The following is a 16359-nucleotide window of genomic DNA, read 5'->3' as shown; positions in this document are numbered from 1 at the left end:
ACTGTATCTGGACTATAGCAGGGAGGGGTCAAAAGGGACTCTCATGATTAAATGCTTCGCCACATAGACTGTTCCCTGCATGGAGAAGACTAGCATGTCAAGGAGAAGCTGTCTTCTCCCTGTCATCACTAGTTTTATTATTATTTTTTATGGACAAGCATGTGATCCCCTGTCTGCAGACTGAAGTGGTACAGAGCCCACGGAGTATCAAAGTTTGCACTCGCAGCCAAAGAAAATCAGAGCAAATTTTGTCTGTATGTTGGAGTAACCTTTAGCCTGGAGTTCACACTGTATTGTATATGTGTCTCCTTCTATTTATTTATTTATTTATTTATTATTTTCCAGTTATTTGTGGTGTGTTCGTTTTTTCACGTGACGTTCCTTTTGTTGTGCACTTTGGCACCTAAAATAAATGTGTGATGATATTGGCTTCAGTAGCAGTATAGAATTGGATGAGGTATTGGAGGTCATCTAGTCCACCCCTGCCCGGTGCAGGCTCCGCGATTCAGCATGCAGCTACACAATGAGGACTACCCCCTTAGTGTTTCCCTTTTGTTTCTGCGTGTCCGCACGCCTGTTTTCGTCCGCTCAGGGACCACGGCTTAGTCGTGGAGCGCCTGCTTTGAATTCAGAACGTCCCAGGTTCAAATCCCGGCATCACAAGTCAGATAAAGATGAGGTAGCACGCGATGAGGACGGCGTTTCTCTGCCGGAGTCTCCGGCCAGCTGGGCAGTTGTTCTGCGTCGAAGGGGAGAGGAGTGCAGTGCGAAATAACTGCGAGTTGTGCTTCTTTGGCATGGATATATGTGGTTTCTTTTTCTTTACTCAACTCCAAACTGCCCATATTTCTCCCTCCCCCCCCCCCCAAATAATTCCCAGCATCATTGCGGAAGAGGGAGAACTCCAAAATCCTCTAACTCCGCGCCATTCATTCTCCCTGCCTCCATCCTGACGTCTGTCAAATCAATATTTATTCACCAATTTGGTTGGTTTGCTAGGCATGACACTGGCGGGCTCTTCGGTTTTTCTGTTCCTCTTTTGTGATTTTGTGCGTCCCCCCGGCTCTGGTTGGCACGAGGTGGGTCCTCGCTTGGATTTCCCCCGCTGGCTTCTGCCTTTACCAGCTGCCTCCTTTTAAAAACAGACGCTTTTCCTCTCCGCCATGGCCTTGCCTCTGTTTCGTCTTTTCTTTCGGCGGGAACATTCTGAGCTGCGTCCCTTTTGAATAAACAAAACCGAAAGGTTTCTGAGCTGCCCTTCAGCTGAGGCGCGCGGAGCGGGTACGGAGAACAAAACCTAAAGATGCGATGTAACCAAATGGCAAAGGCAGCAGGCGGGTTAAAATCCGGGTTGGATTACTGCAATATGCTGTAGGTGGGGCCGCCCTTGAACTCTATCCCCAAAATAGCTGCAGCCTCCCGGAAGGCTCTTTTAGAGTTCTGGCTGGTTCTGACTGAAACCCAGAATGGATTCACAGCCCCGCCGAAATCAGAGCCACCAACCTCCACTGCCTCTCTGGGGAAGGGAGTTCCAGAAAAGGGGTGCTACTACAGAAAAGGCCACGACCCCTTCATTGCCAGTCTTTCATTGATTGATGGGCAGAAGAGAGTTGCAAATCCTATGAGGAGAGGAGGGTCAGCCTGGAGGAGAAAAAACCGAGAGACGACATGATAACCACGTTCTTCAAATCCCCAAAGCGCTGCCACACACACATCTTCCACATCTTCCTGACTGTTAGAGCAGTGCGACGGTGGAATCAGTTACCAAGGGAGGTGGTGGGCTCTCCCACACTAGAGGCCTTCAAGAGGCAGCTGGACAACCCTCTGTCAGGGATGCTGTAGGGTGGATTCCTGCATTGAGCAGGGGGTTGGACTACATGGCCTTGTAGGCCCCTTCCAACTCTGCTATTCTATGATTCTATGATTCTAAGAGAACAAAGACCTGTTCTCTGCCACCACCGTAGAGGACAGTAAGACTAGATCTAATGGACTTAAGTGACAGGAGAGTAGATTAGGGGAAACTTCAGGAGAGTAGGACAGTGGAACCAATTACTACAGGGGTGGTGGAAGCCAGACAGACCTCTCTTTGGGATGCGCTCACTCTGGATTTCTTGCATCAAATGGGGGGTTGGACTAGATGGCCTCTAGGCCCCCCTCCAACTTTTAGAGCATTCCAGAGACAAAACAGAACAGCTACAACCAGATATATGTTTGATTTTCAATCCCAACTCTCTTCCCCAAAGCTCGGTTCTCCCTTGTTTTCATCTTCACAGCAGCCCTGTGAGGTAGCTTAGGCTGAGCTCCTTGGCTGTGCTGGGATTCAATTCCGGGCCGTTTAGTTTCTCCTGGTTTCCCCTGAACAGCCACACCACATACTGGCTCAAAAACAAACAAAACTAACTCTTTAAAAACTCCCCACCCTTTCCCGCAGACCACCAATACCTGGGTGCTTTTGTGCTGTTTTTCCCCCAATTTTAAATAATAATAATAATAATAATAATAATAATAATAATAATAATAATAATAATAATGATGCTTCTCCTAAGACTTAGTTCCTGACAATATGCACTTTAAGGTACAATCTGCTGGTCTTTTAGCCACGCCCCTTTGGCCTTCGGCGACGCCCACTCCCAGAATGTAGCCCCCGAGGTCTTCTTTGGCTCTCGGACTGAAGAGGTTGAACAACCCCGTTCTAGGGATGTGATTAGTCATCCGAGACAACCACGGGGCATCAATTTGAGGAAGTCAGCTCTACAGATTTGGGGCTGAAGCCATTGACTCGCTTACCTTGGAGTAAGTCTCGTTGAACTCGATGGGGCTTACGTCCGAGTAGACATGTATAGGATTCCGCTGCCTGCTTTGCTTTCTTCCTGATGAACTATTTTTCTACCTGCAGGGATTGTGCGTGCGTGCATGCTTAATTCAGAGATCCAACCAGCAGTTTGTGCCTTCTCCTTGATAGGGGATGATGGGCATTGTAGTCTGGAAGGCACCAGGTTCAGGAAGCCAGATTCCAGCTGGACATTAGGAAAAACTTTCTGACTGTTAGAGCAGTACGACAATGGAACCAGTGACCTAGGGAGGTTGTGGGCTTTCCCACACTAGAGGCCTTCAAGAGGCAGCTGGACAAGCATCTGACGGGGATGCTTTAGGGTGGATTCCTGCATTGAGCAGGGTGTTGGACTCGATGGCCTTGTAGGCCCCTTCCAACTCTGCTATTCTATGATTCTGTGATTCTATGGTCTACTCCAAGGAGGAAAGCATGCCTTGAGTTGCTAACTATGAGAAATGGGCCATTCAGCAGCGGTTTTTCTTCCCTCCCGACATTTGAGTCTCTGTGGATCAACACAGAGGGGGAACCAGGCAAGGAGTTGTCTCTTGCCTTCTGCTGCCTTCACCGGTAATTAACATTTAAAAAGAACGGCAGGTCTTCATTAGGAGAACAATTTGCATACCATAAAGGAGCCAAAACCAGGTTGTTACACACGCAGCACAGCCCCAAATCCTTTTTCCTCTCCCCTTTGCAACGCCAGTGCTGGATCCTGCATATAAGTGCTTCTGAGCAGGCGCAAAGTGCTTTTCCCCATGCATGGCAACCTTTGAAGTATTTGAAGAGTGCTATTATGTCTCCTAGTCTCTTGAACTAGTCTCTTGAACTAGCAGCCCAGGAATTCAGACAAGGCTTGCCTAGAGATGTCAGGACTTGAACCCGGGCCCTTTTTCCAATTGCAACCAAATTGGTGCCAGGCAGTTGCTGAGTTCCGAAGCCGTGCAGCATAGCAGAGAACCATGTGGCTTGATAGTTTCAACTAGGGCAGAAATTCGCCTTTCTCATTGCGTGCCGGGCAGCGGTCTCAGGAAAATCCACAACAACGAGGCCTCCCTGGGCCTCCAGATGGCACAGGGGAAAGAAAGGCCTCTGTTGCCAAGTGGCGGCTTGCTTGCGTATCCTGAGGGGAGCCCTCCCTGGCTTGGCCATTTCCCCAGTTGGCACGATGCCACATGCTGCTAACTTTAAAGTCTTCCTTTCCCTGGCGAACTGGACTGCTGAGAGGTCACCCGTGGTCACTTAGGGACCATGCAAACTTCCTCGTAATGGTTCTAATTAACGGTCGTTTTTCTTTCTCTCCCCCCTCCCTCTTTTGAGCTTGTCGTTCGCGCTTCCTGTCCTCCTGGAAAGTGGAAGTGAGAAATGAGAGTCTAATAATGGGTTCCTGATAATGTCATTTTAAACTGGGGGAAAGGAGGGGGGGGAAAAACCAACCCGCTAAATGTCTTTAATTCCATGAATCTTGAAGCCATGTTTGGCTTTTTTTCAACGGTCTACCGTGGACACGCAACCGGAGCAGTTGAACTGTTTGTGAACGTTCCACTGGTGCCCGACAAACATGGTCAGAGATGGGGAATGTGCATTGTGAGAGCCGAAATTCCTATTTTTAAAAAACATTTTGTTTTAGTAAAGATGTTTTTATCCTGGCTTTCCGCAAGGGTCCCAGACGGCCGAGCCGCTATTCGTGCGCCCCTCTCCGTATGCAGTTCGGGGGGGCAGGAACACAGAGCAGATGCAAATGTGTGTTTATATTTTGGCTTCCCCCACTCCTTAAAAATGTCCGCCATGTTGATGTGGCGATAAAATGGATCCTGTTGTACGGGCTGTATGAGCTTTCCATGTTCTGTTGCTGATGCCCAACCTGAGCATTTGAAAGGTCGTGAACATTCCGTGATGTCACAGAAACTCGGCCAGTGCTTGGGTGAGGGGGCGTGTCCTGCTGGGACTCAGGCTTCCCAGCTGGGTGCACAGCCTCTTCTGTCCTTACCTGAGTCGCCCCGGGCTTCCGTCCGCTTCGTAGCAGTCAACGAAACGCTCTCGTTGCCCCTCCTTTCAAGCCCGCTGCCGACCCTTAATCAAATCATCGCCTATCATGTCATATAAGCGGATCCTTTCGAGGGCTAGCTGGACACGCGTCGCATGGCATTAGTGCTCTGTGTCTCAGCTGTCCCTCAGAAACATCTTTTGTTCGGATACATCAAAATGGTGCTCCAGAGGAAGCGCTGGGTGTATGTCTGTAGATTGACAGAAAGCTGGAGGCAGGATTGATAGAGATGAAATTGGGCGATCCAGAGAAGGAGGGAGGGATTCTTCCCCATTTCAATTTGCTTGCAAATGTGGATTTATTGCCCCATTCAATTAAAAAGAATCGGTAGTTTTAGGAGTCCTTAGCATGAAAATGTATCGAGGATTGAATTGAGCAAGCTAATATTTCTCATTATTGCTTTTTTTAAAAAAATGCATTTTTTACCCTTCTTTTTAAAAAGGAAGTGAGTGGTGAGTGCTCCCTACATTCCAGCCAGTCAAGAATCTCATAACCAACGTGAGGACATGTGAGCTCAATTGAGTCGCTTGAGTTTGGCTATGTGATGGCATCAGAAAGCCAAATCAGAGTGACGGCCGTTCTTCCTGCCCTGCGTCCTGCCCTCACTCTGAATGTAGGAAATTCACCCCATTTAACAGTGCAGTGCAAAGCCAAATCAGAGTGAGGACAATGCTTTCTGCCCTCACTCCGAATGTAGGAAATTCACCCATTTAACAGCCCATCAGAAAGCCAAATCAGAGTGAAGACAATATTTCTTGCCCTCATTCTGAATGGGGGAAATTCACCCCATTTAACAGTGCAGTACAAAGCCAAATCAAAGTGAGGACAATGCTTTCTGCCCCCACTCTGAATGTAGTATTTCACCCATTTAACAGCCCATCAGAAAGCCAAATCAGAGTGAGGACAATGCTTCTTGCCCTCACTCCGAATGAAGGAAATTCACCCATTTAACAGCCCATCAGAAAGCCAAATCAGAGTGAAGACAATATTTCCTGCCCTCACTCTGAATGTAGGAAATTCACCCCATTTAACAGTGCAGTGCAAAGCCAAATCAGAGTGAGGACAATGCTTCCTGCCCTCACTCCGAATGGGGGGAATTCACACCATTTAACATTGCAATGCAAAGCTAAATCAGAGTGAGGACAATGCTTCCTGCCTTTACTCTGAATGGGGAAGTTCGCCCCATGTAACAGCGCACCCTCCCTCCAAATTGTCACTGAAAAAGGTGAGCATGTTTCACAGGGGTTGAAAAAAATTCCCATGAAATTCACCCTTCCCTTTACACCCTTCCCTTTACAGCTCGCTCCACGCCGTGTGAAGACGCATTTCCTTTCGTCAGTCCCTGCTAGTCAGCCTTATTGGGAGAAATATCACGAGAAAAGGAGAAGCATTCTCCTTTTCGCTTTTTCTTACCTCTTTCCCCACTTCTGCATCTCCTCCTGACAGTGGCAAGACAAAGGTGGAGATGCATAATTGCTCGCCTTCTCCGAGGACTTTAAAATGGAAAGCTTTTGTGTGTGAGATATATATATATATATATATATTCAGGTTCCAGTTTTGCTTGATGCCGTCTCTCCAGCTTTGGCACGCCGCCCGCTTTGATCAAAATTGATCAAAAGAATGCTTTAAAACTCACTCGGCCGCAGACTCAGGTTTCTAAAACTAGAAATGGCATTTTATCTTGCACCTGAATTGTTTAGAATGTGTCACGCTGAACCAATATCCGTTCCTTTTTCTCCTCTTCTGAGCCCGTTTCGAATGATTCCTGGGCCGCTTTTTATGAAATAGAAATAAAAATCCAAACCGTTCATCCAACGATGAATTCTGAAGCCTTCGCGTTGGCTGAACTCTCTGCAGGTTGACTCGGAATTAGATTGGCGTTGATTTGCTTTCCTGAGGGGGCGAGTGTGTTCGTTCCTCAATCCGTAATGATGCTTGTGATGTGCATAAACTTTAGAATTTGCCCTTCCCCGGGCAATTGGGGTTCTCATCCCCAACCTCAATTACCTTGCTTCTCAGAACAGATGTTATAGATATGAGCAGGAATAGGCAACCACAGAGAATCGTAGCGTTGGAAGGGGCCTCTAAGGCCATCAAGTCCAACCCCCTGCTCAATGCAGGAATCCACCTTCAAGCAGCCCTGACAGATGGTTGTCCAGCTGCCTCTTGAAGGCCTCTAGTGTGGGAGAGCCCACAACCTCCTTAGGCCATTGGTTCCATGGTCATACTGCTCTAACAGTCAGGAAGTTTTTCCTGATGTCCACCTGGAATCTGGCTTCCTTTAACTTGAGCCCGTTATTCCGTGTCCTGCACTCTGGGAGGATCGAGAAGAGATCCTGGCCCTCCTCTGTGTGACAACCTTTTAAGTATTTGAAGAGTGCTCTCATGTCTCCCCTCAATCTTCTCTTCTCCAGGCTAAACCTGCCCAGTTCAAAGGCAGCCCCACGTATAACGCTTCGCTTTCTGGGATGCAAAGTGTGATTCCTGTCAGCTTGTCGATACTGTCGCTTCATGGTGGGAATTAATTCCCAAACGCCGCGCAGGTGGGCCTGCAAGTTGCCGAAATTGCTTCCCAGCACCTCACTAATGGCCCCAGCCTGGACCCACTCCCAGAATCTGGGGTCCTCAAAATGTCGTTTTGATGCCCATGCCCCTTGCATCCTTTATCCCCAAAGGATGAAACATCCGAAGATGAATATTTATAATTCTCTGCCCTTGGGCTGAACAATTTAAAAGGTACGACATGAAAGGCAAAGCGATGGGGAGGGAGGAGGAAAAAAGCACACAGGTTCGAGTTCTTGTTTTAAAGGTCGTACAGGTGTTTTTTCTTTGCAGCAAAGGCAAAACAACCTTCTAGGTTACAGGGGGTGAACTTAGAGAGGGGCTCTGCTCCCCCTTTCTAGTCATCCATCTATTCTAGCTCTGGATGTCTAGCTTGAAGCCAGGGGAAATGATGGGGTCCGGTGATTTGTGGCAGAGCAGGGCCTGGTGGACATTTGTGGGGTGAAGGTGAAACGTGACAGTGGAATAGCTCCCCCGATTGGATACCTGGGCTAAAAGCGTCTGATTCAATCCAGATGTGAGCCAGAAGAGAAAACATCCCCCAAAAGCTATAGATGCAGAAGGCTGGGTGTATATTTAGAAGAATTAGCTGTGACATTTTGAGCTTGCTGTTCTCTTTTTGGGAGCACTATGAAAATTAAAGAAAGAAAAGAAGGCATATACATATAGATGAGGAGGGAGTTAAAATGGCCGAAGCGGGCTCAGAATTTGTGGTTTTAAAAAGGGCAAAATAATTCGGAGGATGGAACCAGGGGAGGAAATTGACTTTCCTAGTACTGTGAATTGTATAATAAAAGTCCTCCTGTGTGTGAAGGGGGGGGGAGAGGTTGTTTAAGCAAGAACAAATCGAAGGTACGCTTTAAATGGAATTGTTTCTGAAGTAGCCCCCTTAATAAAAGTTTGTTGGCATAATATGCATATTTTGCTGTTGAGTATTATTAAATAATAATAATTATTAGTATTAGTATTTCTTACCCACCTCTCCCTTTGGATCGAGGCGGGGAACAACATTAGTACAACAATACAATATAAATCAAATACATAAAATTAATTAAAAGAGCGTGTGAAACCTATACAACGTCAGAGCTTCGGCTATTGGGCGGTATAAAAATGTAATAAATAAAAAAATAACCATCAAGACATCTTAAAATTCTTTGGTTTAGAATTCATCTGGGTAGGCCTGGCGGAAGAGGGCCTTCTCTGCTGTGGCACCCCGGCCATGGAATGAGCTCCTTAGAGAGGTTCGCCTGGCACCTGCACTATACTCTTTTAGACGCCAGGTGAAGCCTTTTTGATTGTCTCAGCATTTTAACAGTCTAGCAACTGAATTTGAACGTTGCTGTTTTAAATTTGTATGTTAAATCTGTATTGCATTCTGCATTGTTGCTCAGTTTAACCCTGGCTGTGTTTTTATATTGTATTTTATATTATGCTTTTGTACCGTTTGTTTTATATTTTGAATGGTTTTTTATGGTTTTCATTTTTTGTAAACCGCCCAGAGAGCTTTGGCTATTGGGCGGTATAAAAATGCAATAAATAAATAATAGTCTTTATAGCTGTCTTAAACTCGGAGAGAGAGAGTTAAGTTGACAAATCTCTTCCAGCAGGCCGTGCCACAGTCTGGGGCGGCAGAATCATAGACTAGCAGAGTTGGAAGGGGCCTACAAGGCCATCTAGTCCAACCCCCTGCTCAATGCAGGAATCCACCCTAAAGCATCCCTGACAGATGCTTGTCCAGATGCCTCTTGAAGGCCTCTAGTGTGGGAGAGCCCACAACCTCCCTACGTAATTGATTCCATTGTCATACTGCTCTAACAGTCAGGAAGTTTTTCCTGATGTCCAGCCGGAATCTGGCTTCCTTTAACTTGAGCCCGTTATTCCGTGTCCTGCACTCTGGGAGGATCGAGAAGAGATCCTGGCCCTCCTCTGTGGGACAACCTTTTAAGCATTTGAAGAGTGCTATCGTGTCTCCCCTCCATCTTCTCTTCTTCAGGCTAAACGTGCCCCGTTCTTTCAGTCTCTCCTCATAAGGCTTTGTTTCCAGACCCCCGATCATCATGATCATTCTGGAGCTGGGATAATCAGTTCCTTGCTAACTGATTATCCCAGTTAGCGTGATCCTCACCATTCGAACTAATGGTCCTGTTCAGAACTGTTTGATTTTCGCACACCTCCGAATGCTGCCTTGCCGTTTTCAGCTCAAAAAAGAAAACAGAAGTGCCAAAATCAATAAAATGGTTTGGATCCAAGATCTGCCGTCTGTGGGCAGAAGCGCCCCTGCCCAAGTTTGGGGCGCGCGCCCCCCCCCCCCACTCCCTCTGCTGCAAACAGCTCACGAAATCCAGCAAGGTCCCCTGACCTTCTGTGCAACATTTTTGCGAATCTGCCGTGGGCCTTGCCCGCAGCTAAATCTGGATCCAATCCGATACGTTTAGAAACACAGACCTTGTGAGAAAGCGCGTCGCAAAAATAAGTATTTAAATGCATACATTTTTGTGTGGGTTTCTTTTTAAAAAATTGCAGATTGATGCAGGCATAGGCGTCTGAATGAACCCACGTTAAACTGAAATGGGCCAGGAATAGATTGATCCGTGCATCCTGTCGGGAGCTCTTTGCTCCGCTGATGCGATTCAATGGCCCGCTTGCTTTCTGCATATTGCATTATTGATTTTAGGTAGCGCCATTCACAGGCTTTTAGAATAGTACCTGCATCAAAATGATGCCTGGTGTGGAGAATGTAGAGAGGGAGACATTTTTCTCCCTCTCTCAAAATACTAGCGCCCAATGGGGTCATATCTCATGAAGCTGATGGGTGGGAGATTTAGGACAAATAAAAGGAAGGGCTTCTTCACACAGCACATAGTTAAATTATGGAACTCACTGCCACAAGATGTAGTGATAGCCGCCAGTTTGGGTGGCTTTAAAAGGGGGTTGGATCAATTCCTGGAGGAGAAGGCTATCCATGCCTACTAGCTCTGATGGTTGTGTGCTATCCCCCTATTCGAGGCAGTGTGTCCCAGTAGCTGGGGATCATGGGTGGGAGGGTGGGTCCTTGGCCTGACCCAGTGCCCTCTTAAAATGGCGTCTTGAGCCGCTGAGCGTCCTGGAAGTTACTTCTCCGGCTCTGCTCCAGGGAAGCGATGCCCAAAGGGCATTTAGACGTTCCTGCGCACACAGTTGATTCTAATCCTTTCCGAAAAGCCAAAACTGAAATTGGGGGGGGGGGGGGAGATTTTTCTGCACACCAAACAGACAAACGAATCAGGAGTTTTTATTTTTCTGGAAGACTTCTATCATTTCTTTATTATCTGATTTATTCAATTTGTCCCCCGCCTTTCCCCAAGGAGGCCCTCTCTCGTTTTTAGCCTCACAACAACCCTGCCAGGTAGCTTAAGAACAGGAGAAGAGCCGGGCTGAATCATAGAATCATAGAATAGTAGAGTTGGAAGGGGCCTATAAGGCCATCAAGTCCAACCCCCAAAGGGCGTCTAGTCCAGCGTCCTGCTCTCACAGTGGCCAAGCAGGTGGCTCAGTTGAAAGTCCACAAGCAAGTCATGAGTGCAAAGGTGCCCTGCTGTTCTCTTGTTCCCCAGTATGCTGCCTCTGATGCTGGAGCTAATATATAGCCACCCTGATTAGTGGGCGTTGATAGCCCTTCTAAAACGGCTCAAAATGCTAAAGGCACTTTCAGCTCACCTCAGAAGCCAACAGTTAAGTCCCCAAACCCGGCAAGCTGCATTCTACACCAACAGAAGCTTCTGAGACTGTCTTCAAGGGCAGCCCTACGTCGAGACCATTACAGAAGTCTAGTCCGAATGCTAACCAGCGCATGTGTCGACTATAGCTCGTGCGTGTATGAATTTAGGTTGCGAGATGCTGGGGACAAAATGTAGGGGACGGCTCCCACCTAGAGATGTGAAGGCCTGGGAAAATTCAGGAAAAAACCCATTCTCCTCCCCCACCCCCCCGCCCCAGAAGCCTTTGTTTGCTTGTTTTTTCCTGAAAAAATGAAGAAAAAATGGATTATGGAATGTTTTATTTTAGCATGACGAATAAAGGGTTTAAGACAAAGTGTTCATATATTTACTTCTGCAAATGATTTCTAAAAACTACGTGCAGTATCAGATTATTACAATTTCCGTGCACCGAGGACAAGCAAGGCCTAGGTTGCAAACTGAGACTACGATTCTCAAGTGCGAGAGCGAGACGCATGTCTGCCTCTAGGGGGCAGCACGGCCGTTGCAGCAGAGCCTGAAAGTGAGAGCGATTCGCTCTCAGGAAATGAGTCTGATTGAATTTCATGCACATTCGTTGAATCTTGGTCATTGAATCTTTCCTCGGTTCTTTTTCTGGGAAATGGGTGCTTTATGCCTTCTTGACACTGTGGAGGACTAGCGGAGACATGAATCTTTTTCTTTGTTACTAACGTTGATGGTTTCTTCTGTTGTTTTTAATTTGTTTTTTGCCTGCTCTTCATAAACTGGCAAAACCAAAGAGATGCCTTTACACTTCAGGAGCTTGTAGCTCCATTGGTTACAATAAAAAAAAAAAGAGTAAAAATTTAAAGAAGTAAATTCAATTTGTAATAATTGCTTGAATGCACTGTACTTTTAAAAGGCCAAATGTGATCATTTTATGCCAGACCAACTTGGACATCATTACATTTTATGCTCCTAAAGTAACAAAGTGACTTTCAATCTGCAAAAAGTGCTAATATTGCAAAAAAAATATAGATTTTTCCAAAAATTTCTGCTTTTCCACAGAACCCCCCCCCCGGGGGAAACGGTGTGTCCCCCCCCCACGGCTTCAAAATTTCTGGAAATTCTACATTTCTCCCCCCACCTCCATGCCTTGCTTGTGGATTTTGGGGGCGGAGGGATGTAGGATGGTTGCGTCCCGAGTAGACGGTAGCTGTGGGTTGTCTCTGACCTGCCAGTTCTTAGACTTTTCGCGGGGTGTGTGTGTGTGTGCTTTTGTGTCCCCGATGCAAACTCCGAATTAACCGCTTGACCCGGGTTTCCTTTTGTCCCTCTGCAGGTGTTGACACCACTCCGGAGGCGCTGTGAGCTTTGCTGAACTGGGAGGGCGACCCGGCCGTGGTCGGAGGCCTCTGCCCGCCATCAGCATGACCTCAGGCCCCGGGATGGCTCTCCTGATCCCCATCATCAACCTTGTCTCCTTGCTGCTGATTGGCTGTGCCACCGAAAGTAAGTCCCCTCTTTCCTCCCGCTCCGTTTCGCTCATCTGTTCCAGGACTGGATTTCACAGGCCTGTTTCTTGAACCGCAGCGCTTTCCTAGTTCAGTCCTGTTTGCTTGGGGTCCAGATGCAAACGAGAGGAAAGCCCTCTGCGCATGCTCAAGGAACTGTTTTCGTAGTCATTCTCCGCAGAGAATGCGGTCAGAAAGGAGAGAGGCGCGTTCTCAGGATGCAAAATGTCAAGCCCATCACAAGTTTACTGAATAAGTCTTCAGACCGTTTCACACACAGTAAACCCGTGTTAAAATCAAACAGTAAATACATGGATGTTAAAGCATTACTCTTAAAACGCCTAGAATTAAGATAATGCAATATTTTAAAAGATAAAAGTACATGCTCCTATTTGAGGCCCCACAAGATTTAAAAGCTGTTACATGGCTCGTTTAAAACACGTTTTTCCTTTTCCGTTTTCCTTAAACTGGATGCAAAATGTTTATTTTCGAGAAACCCGACACGTTTCAGCCGGTCCTTCATTTTAAGGATGTCTTCAGGGGCGTCGTTAGAAGGGTATGTGCGCAGAATTTCTTCTAGAAAAAAGATGGTCTCCTGTGGCAACTATGGCGAATAAAAGACAGGCGAAAACATGCTGGATTTCTTGAAAATAAAACATTTTTGCATCCTGAGAAAGTGTTCCTCTTCTTTCCTGCTTCTGTTTTTCCTCGTGAAGGAGGGCCGGTTCACAGAGCTGGGGACATTTAGCCGGGGTTCCAGCGTCCTGCATTGGCCTGGGAGTGGGGGTCAGACTAGATGGCCTCCAAAGGTCTCTTCCAGCTGTAAAATTCTATGATTCTGAGTTTGAGGTCGGAGATCAGGCTGGTGACGGATCTGGAAACGAAGTCCTATGAGCAACAGTTGAAAGAGCTGGGTATGTTTCACCTGGCGAAGGGAAGATGAAAGCATTGCACGGGACGGCCTTCAGATAGGCAGAAGATGGAGGGGGAAAACTTGGTCTGTATTGATCAGGAGGGCAGGAATAGAACCAATGGGTGAAAATTGCAAGGGGCAGATTTTGGCTAAACATTACAAGAAACCTCTTAACGGTAAGCTGTGTTTGACAGTAGGAAGGGGCGTCCTCCTTCGCTGGAAGAATTTAAGCTGAATGCCGTCGCGCCATTACGGAGTTTGCATTGAGCAGGGGGGTGGACTAGATGCTCTTTGAGGACCCTTCCAACTTTAGCATTCTGTGAGGCCTATAGGGGAGAATAAATAAATAATAATAATAATAATAATAATAATAATAATAATAATAATAATAATGAAGAAGGAGGAGGAGGAGGAGGAGGAGGAGGAACCCTGCTTGGACACCAGGACCGCTCAAGGTAGATAGGTTTCCCCCCAAGTTTCGGACATGTGCTTCGCTCTTACCTCCCCAAGAAGGGTTTTTCTTCTAGAGTGGATGAGAGTACAGCTTAACTATTAACAGTGGAAGCCGAGCCCTGTGATTTCTGCTTGATTTGCCATTCCTGCATGCCACCTGACGAAGGAGGAAGCCTAGAATGGTGACTCAAGCAGAGGGGCGACGGATAGCTTCCTCTTACAGGGGGTACTTCTGCTTCATCCCAGCCCTGGCAGCAATTGAATGTTCCAGGTACCCCAGCATATGCACACCTGGGCAGAGAAGGGGTTGAGACCAGAATACTGACTCATGCAGAGTCACAGCAGGTGACCCTCCTCGGAGTGGGAGTGCTTTGGAGCCTTGATGCATTTCTCTTGGCATGCTGGCGGCCGCGTCGCTGCCCACGGGGGAGCTGCAAAGGGCATAGCTTGGGAAATAGTAGGATAGACAGTGCCGGATAGAATCCCTTCTACTTCCTTGAGGTCTAGGTACATTTGCTGAATTCTGCCCAAATTTGGGATTTGGTAATGCATTGACTTTTCGCCATTGGCCCCACGTGAAATTTCAGCTGCAGCAGAAATTAAGCACTTTTTTTTTTTTTGCTAGCCTCATTAGAAGTGTGGGCGTTTGCACTGGCTTGTAAAAAAAACCATAGCTGCTTTGTGTGGTCGCCTGGGGAGAGTAAAAAGCGCTTACAGGCGAACAGGCGTTTGTGAACTGGGAGGCCGGCTGGTCATGTGCTCCTGCTGCAATTGTCTTATACGCTTGTTAATTTTGTTCACTGTGCCTCACGTGGGTCAGGAGGCTGAAATAAGCAGACCTGATTTAGCGGGGAGTAAGATTTTATGAGGAAGAGTTAGATGGGAGTTGTAGTCCAGCATGGAAGTTGCAGTCCAACACGTCTGGAGAATACCAAGTTGGCGAAAGAGGAGTTAAATGTTAATTCAGACTTTAACGTTTTTGAATGCAAGTTCTTCTATTGCACCGTTGCAGTTCAAATCAAGAAAATCTGTGAACGTTTTTTTAACATGTCCTGTTGTTATTTTAATATTGTTATTTTAATATTGTATCACTTCGATACGTTTTTAACCCGTTTTATGCACTTTATTGTGATTTCGTATTTAATGTTGTCCCCCGCCTCGATCCACAGGGAGAAGCGGGTAAGAAATAAATATTCTATTCTGTTCTATAATATATTCTTTGAAATACAACAGTCTTTCTACCGTGCAACATATTGGTTTCGTTCCTTTTCAAACATAAGGAGAGGCCTGGGAATTATTATTATTATTGTAGGCTGGTGAGGTTTTTATAGGTTTATTTCCAGCCTCGCTTTGTTTGCAGCCTTGCGTTTTGGGACTAGATGTCTTGAAGTCCCCTTGAGAAATTTGTCCCAACTGGTGACCTTTTTTATGGAGGAAAGTTGGTGGAGTGAGAGACCGTCCCAGAATTTTCCGCTTCCGATCAGCGATGCTTTGCCGTTACTTTCTCTCTCTCTCTCTCTCTTCCAAGGACGCCCGAATTAAGCCTTACCTGGTGTCACCTTGCTTAAATGCTCGATCAAATTAAATCAAGCTGCAGTGATGTCATTCAGCCCCCCCCCCACTCCTTCCACCTCTGCGCCAATGCTATTTAAATAAGTCAAAGGGAGCGATATAGGACACAGAGACATCTCCATGCCAATAAATCAGGGTTGATTAATCATCGATTAATCGCTTCCGTCAGTGGATTAAAACACTTTCAATAGACCAGTCTACACCAAGCAGGATATTCCACTATGGAGGCAGCAGGAGCCACGCTACTGCTCTATAGTGGTATTGAAGTGCATTGACAACTGTCCGGTCCCATGGATACGTCTACACCTAGCAGGATATAATACTATGAAAGCAGCCGGTATATGGTCTGTTGTCTTATGGGCCTCAACGGTTGCTTGATTTTATCCTGGCTGGGTTTTTATACATATTTTTTTTTATATTATGATTTTATTTATTTATTTATTTATTGCATTGATATACCACCCCATAGCCAAAGCTCTCTGGGCGGTTTACAAAGGTTAAAAACAGTGACCATTAAAAACAAATACACAAATTAAAACCATCAAAAGCATGAAGACAACAATATCCATTTAAAATAGCCTCGTGTGGCGCAGAGCGGTAAAGCAGCAGTTTCTACAGCTGAAACGCTCCCCACGGCCTGAGTTCGATCCCGGCGGAAGCTGGTTTCAGGCAGCCGGCTCGGGTCAACTCAGCCTTCCATCCTTCCGAGGTCGGCAAAATGAGTACCCAGTTAGCTGGGGGAAAGGGAATAACGGCCGGGGAAGGCAACGGCGAAC

General features: G+C 46.6%; 1 protein-coding gene across 1 annotated transcript in view; it reads left to right on the top strand.

The window, feature by feature from the left end:
• PTPRS (protein tyrosine phosphatase receptor type S) overlaps positions 1-16359 on the top strand; it is a 219968-nt gene that overhangs the window by 35670 nt on the left and 167939 nt on the right. The window contains exon 2 of the mRNA XM_063147033.1: positions 12474-12643. Within this exon, the coding sequence (XP_063003103.1) occupies positions 12562-12643 (82 nt within the window). The 5' untranslated portion in view covers positions 12474-12561. The remainder of the gene's footprint in view (positions 1-12473; positions 12644-16359) is intronic.

The sequence above is a fragment of the Elgaria multicarinata genome, chromosome 23 (genome assembly GCF_023053635.1).
Source record: "Elgaria multicarinata webbii isolate HBS135686 ecotype San Diego chromosome 23, rElgMul1.1.pri, whole genome shotgun sequence".
NCBI classification, from domain to species: Eukaryota; Metazoa; Chordata; class Lepidosauria; order Squamata; family Anguidae; genus Elgaria; species Elgaria multicarinata.
Note: the sequence above shows the minus strand (reverse complement) of the source record. Positions and strands in the feature narration are given on the sequence as shown.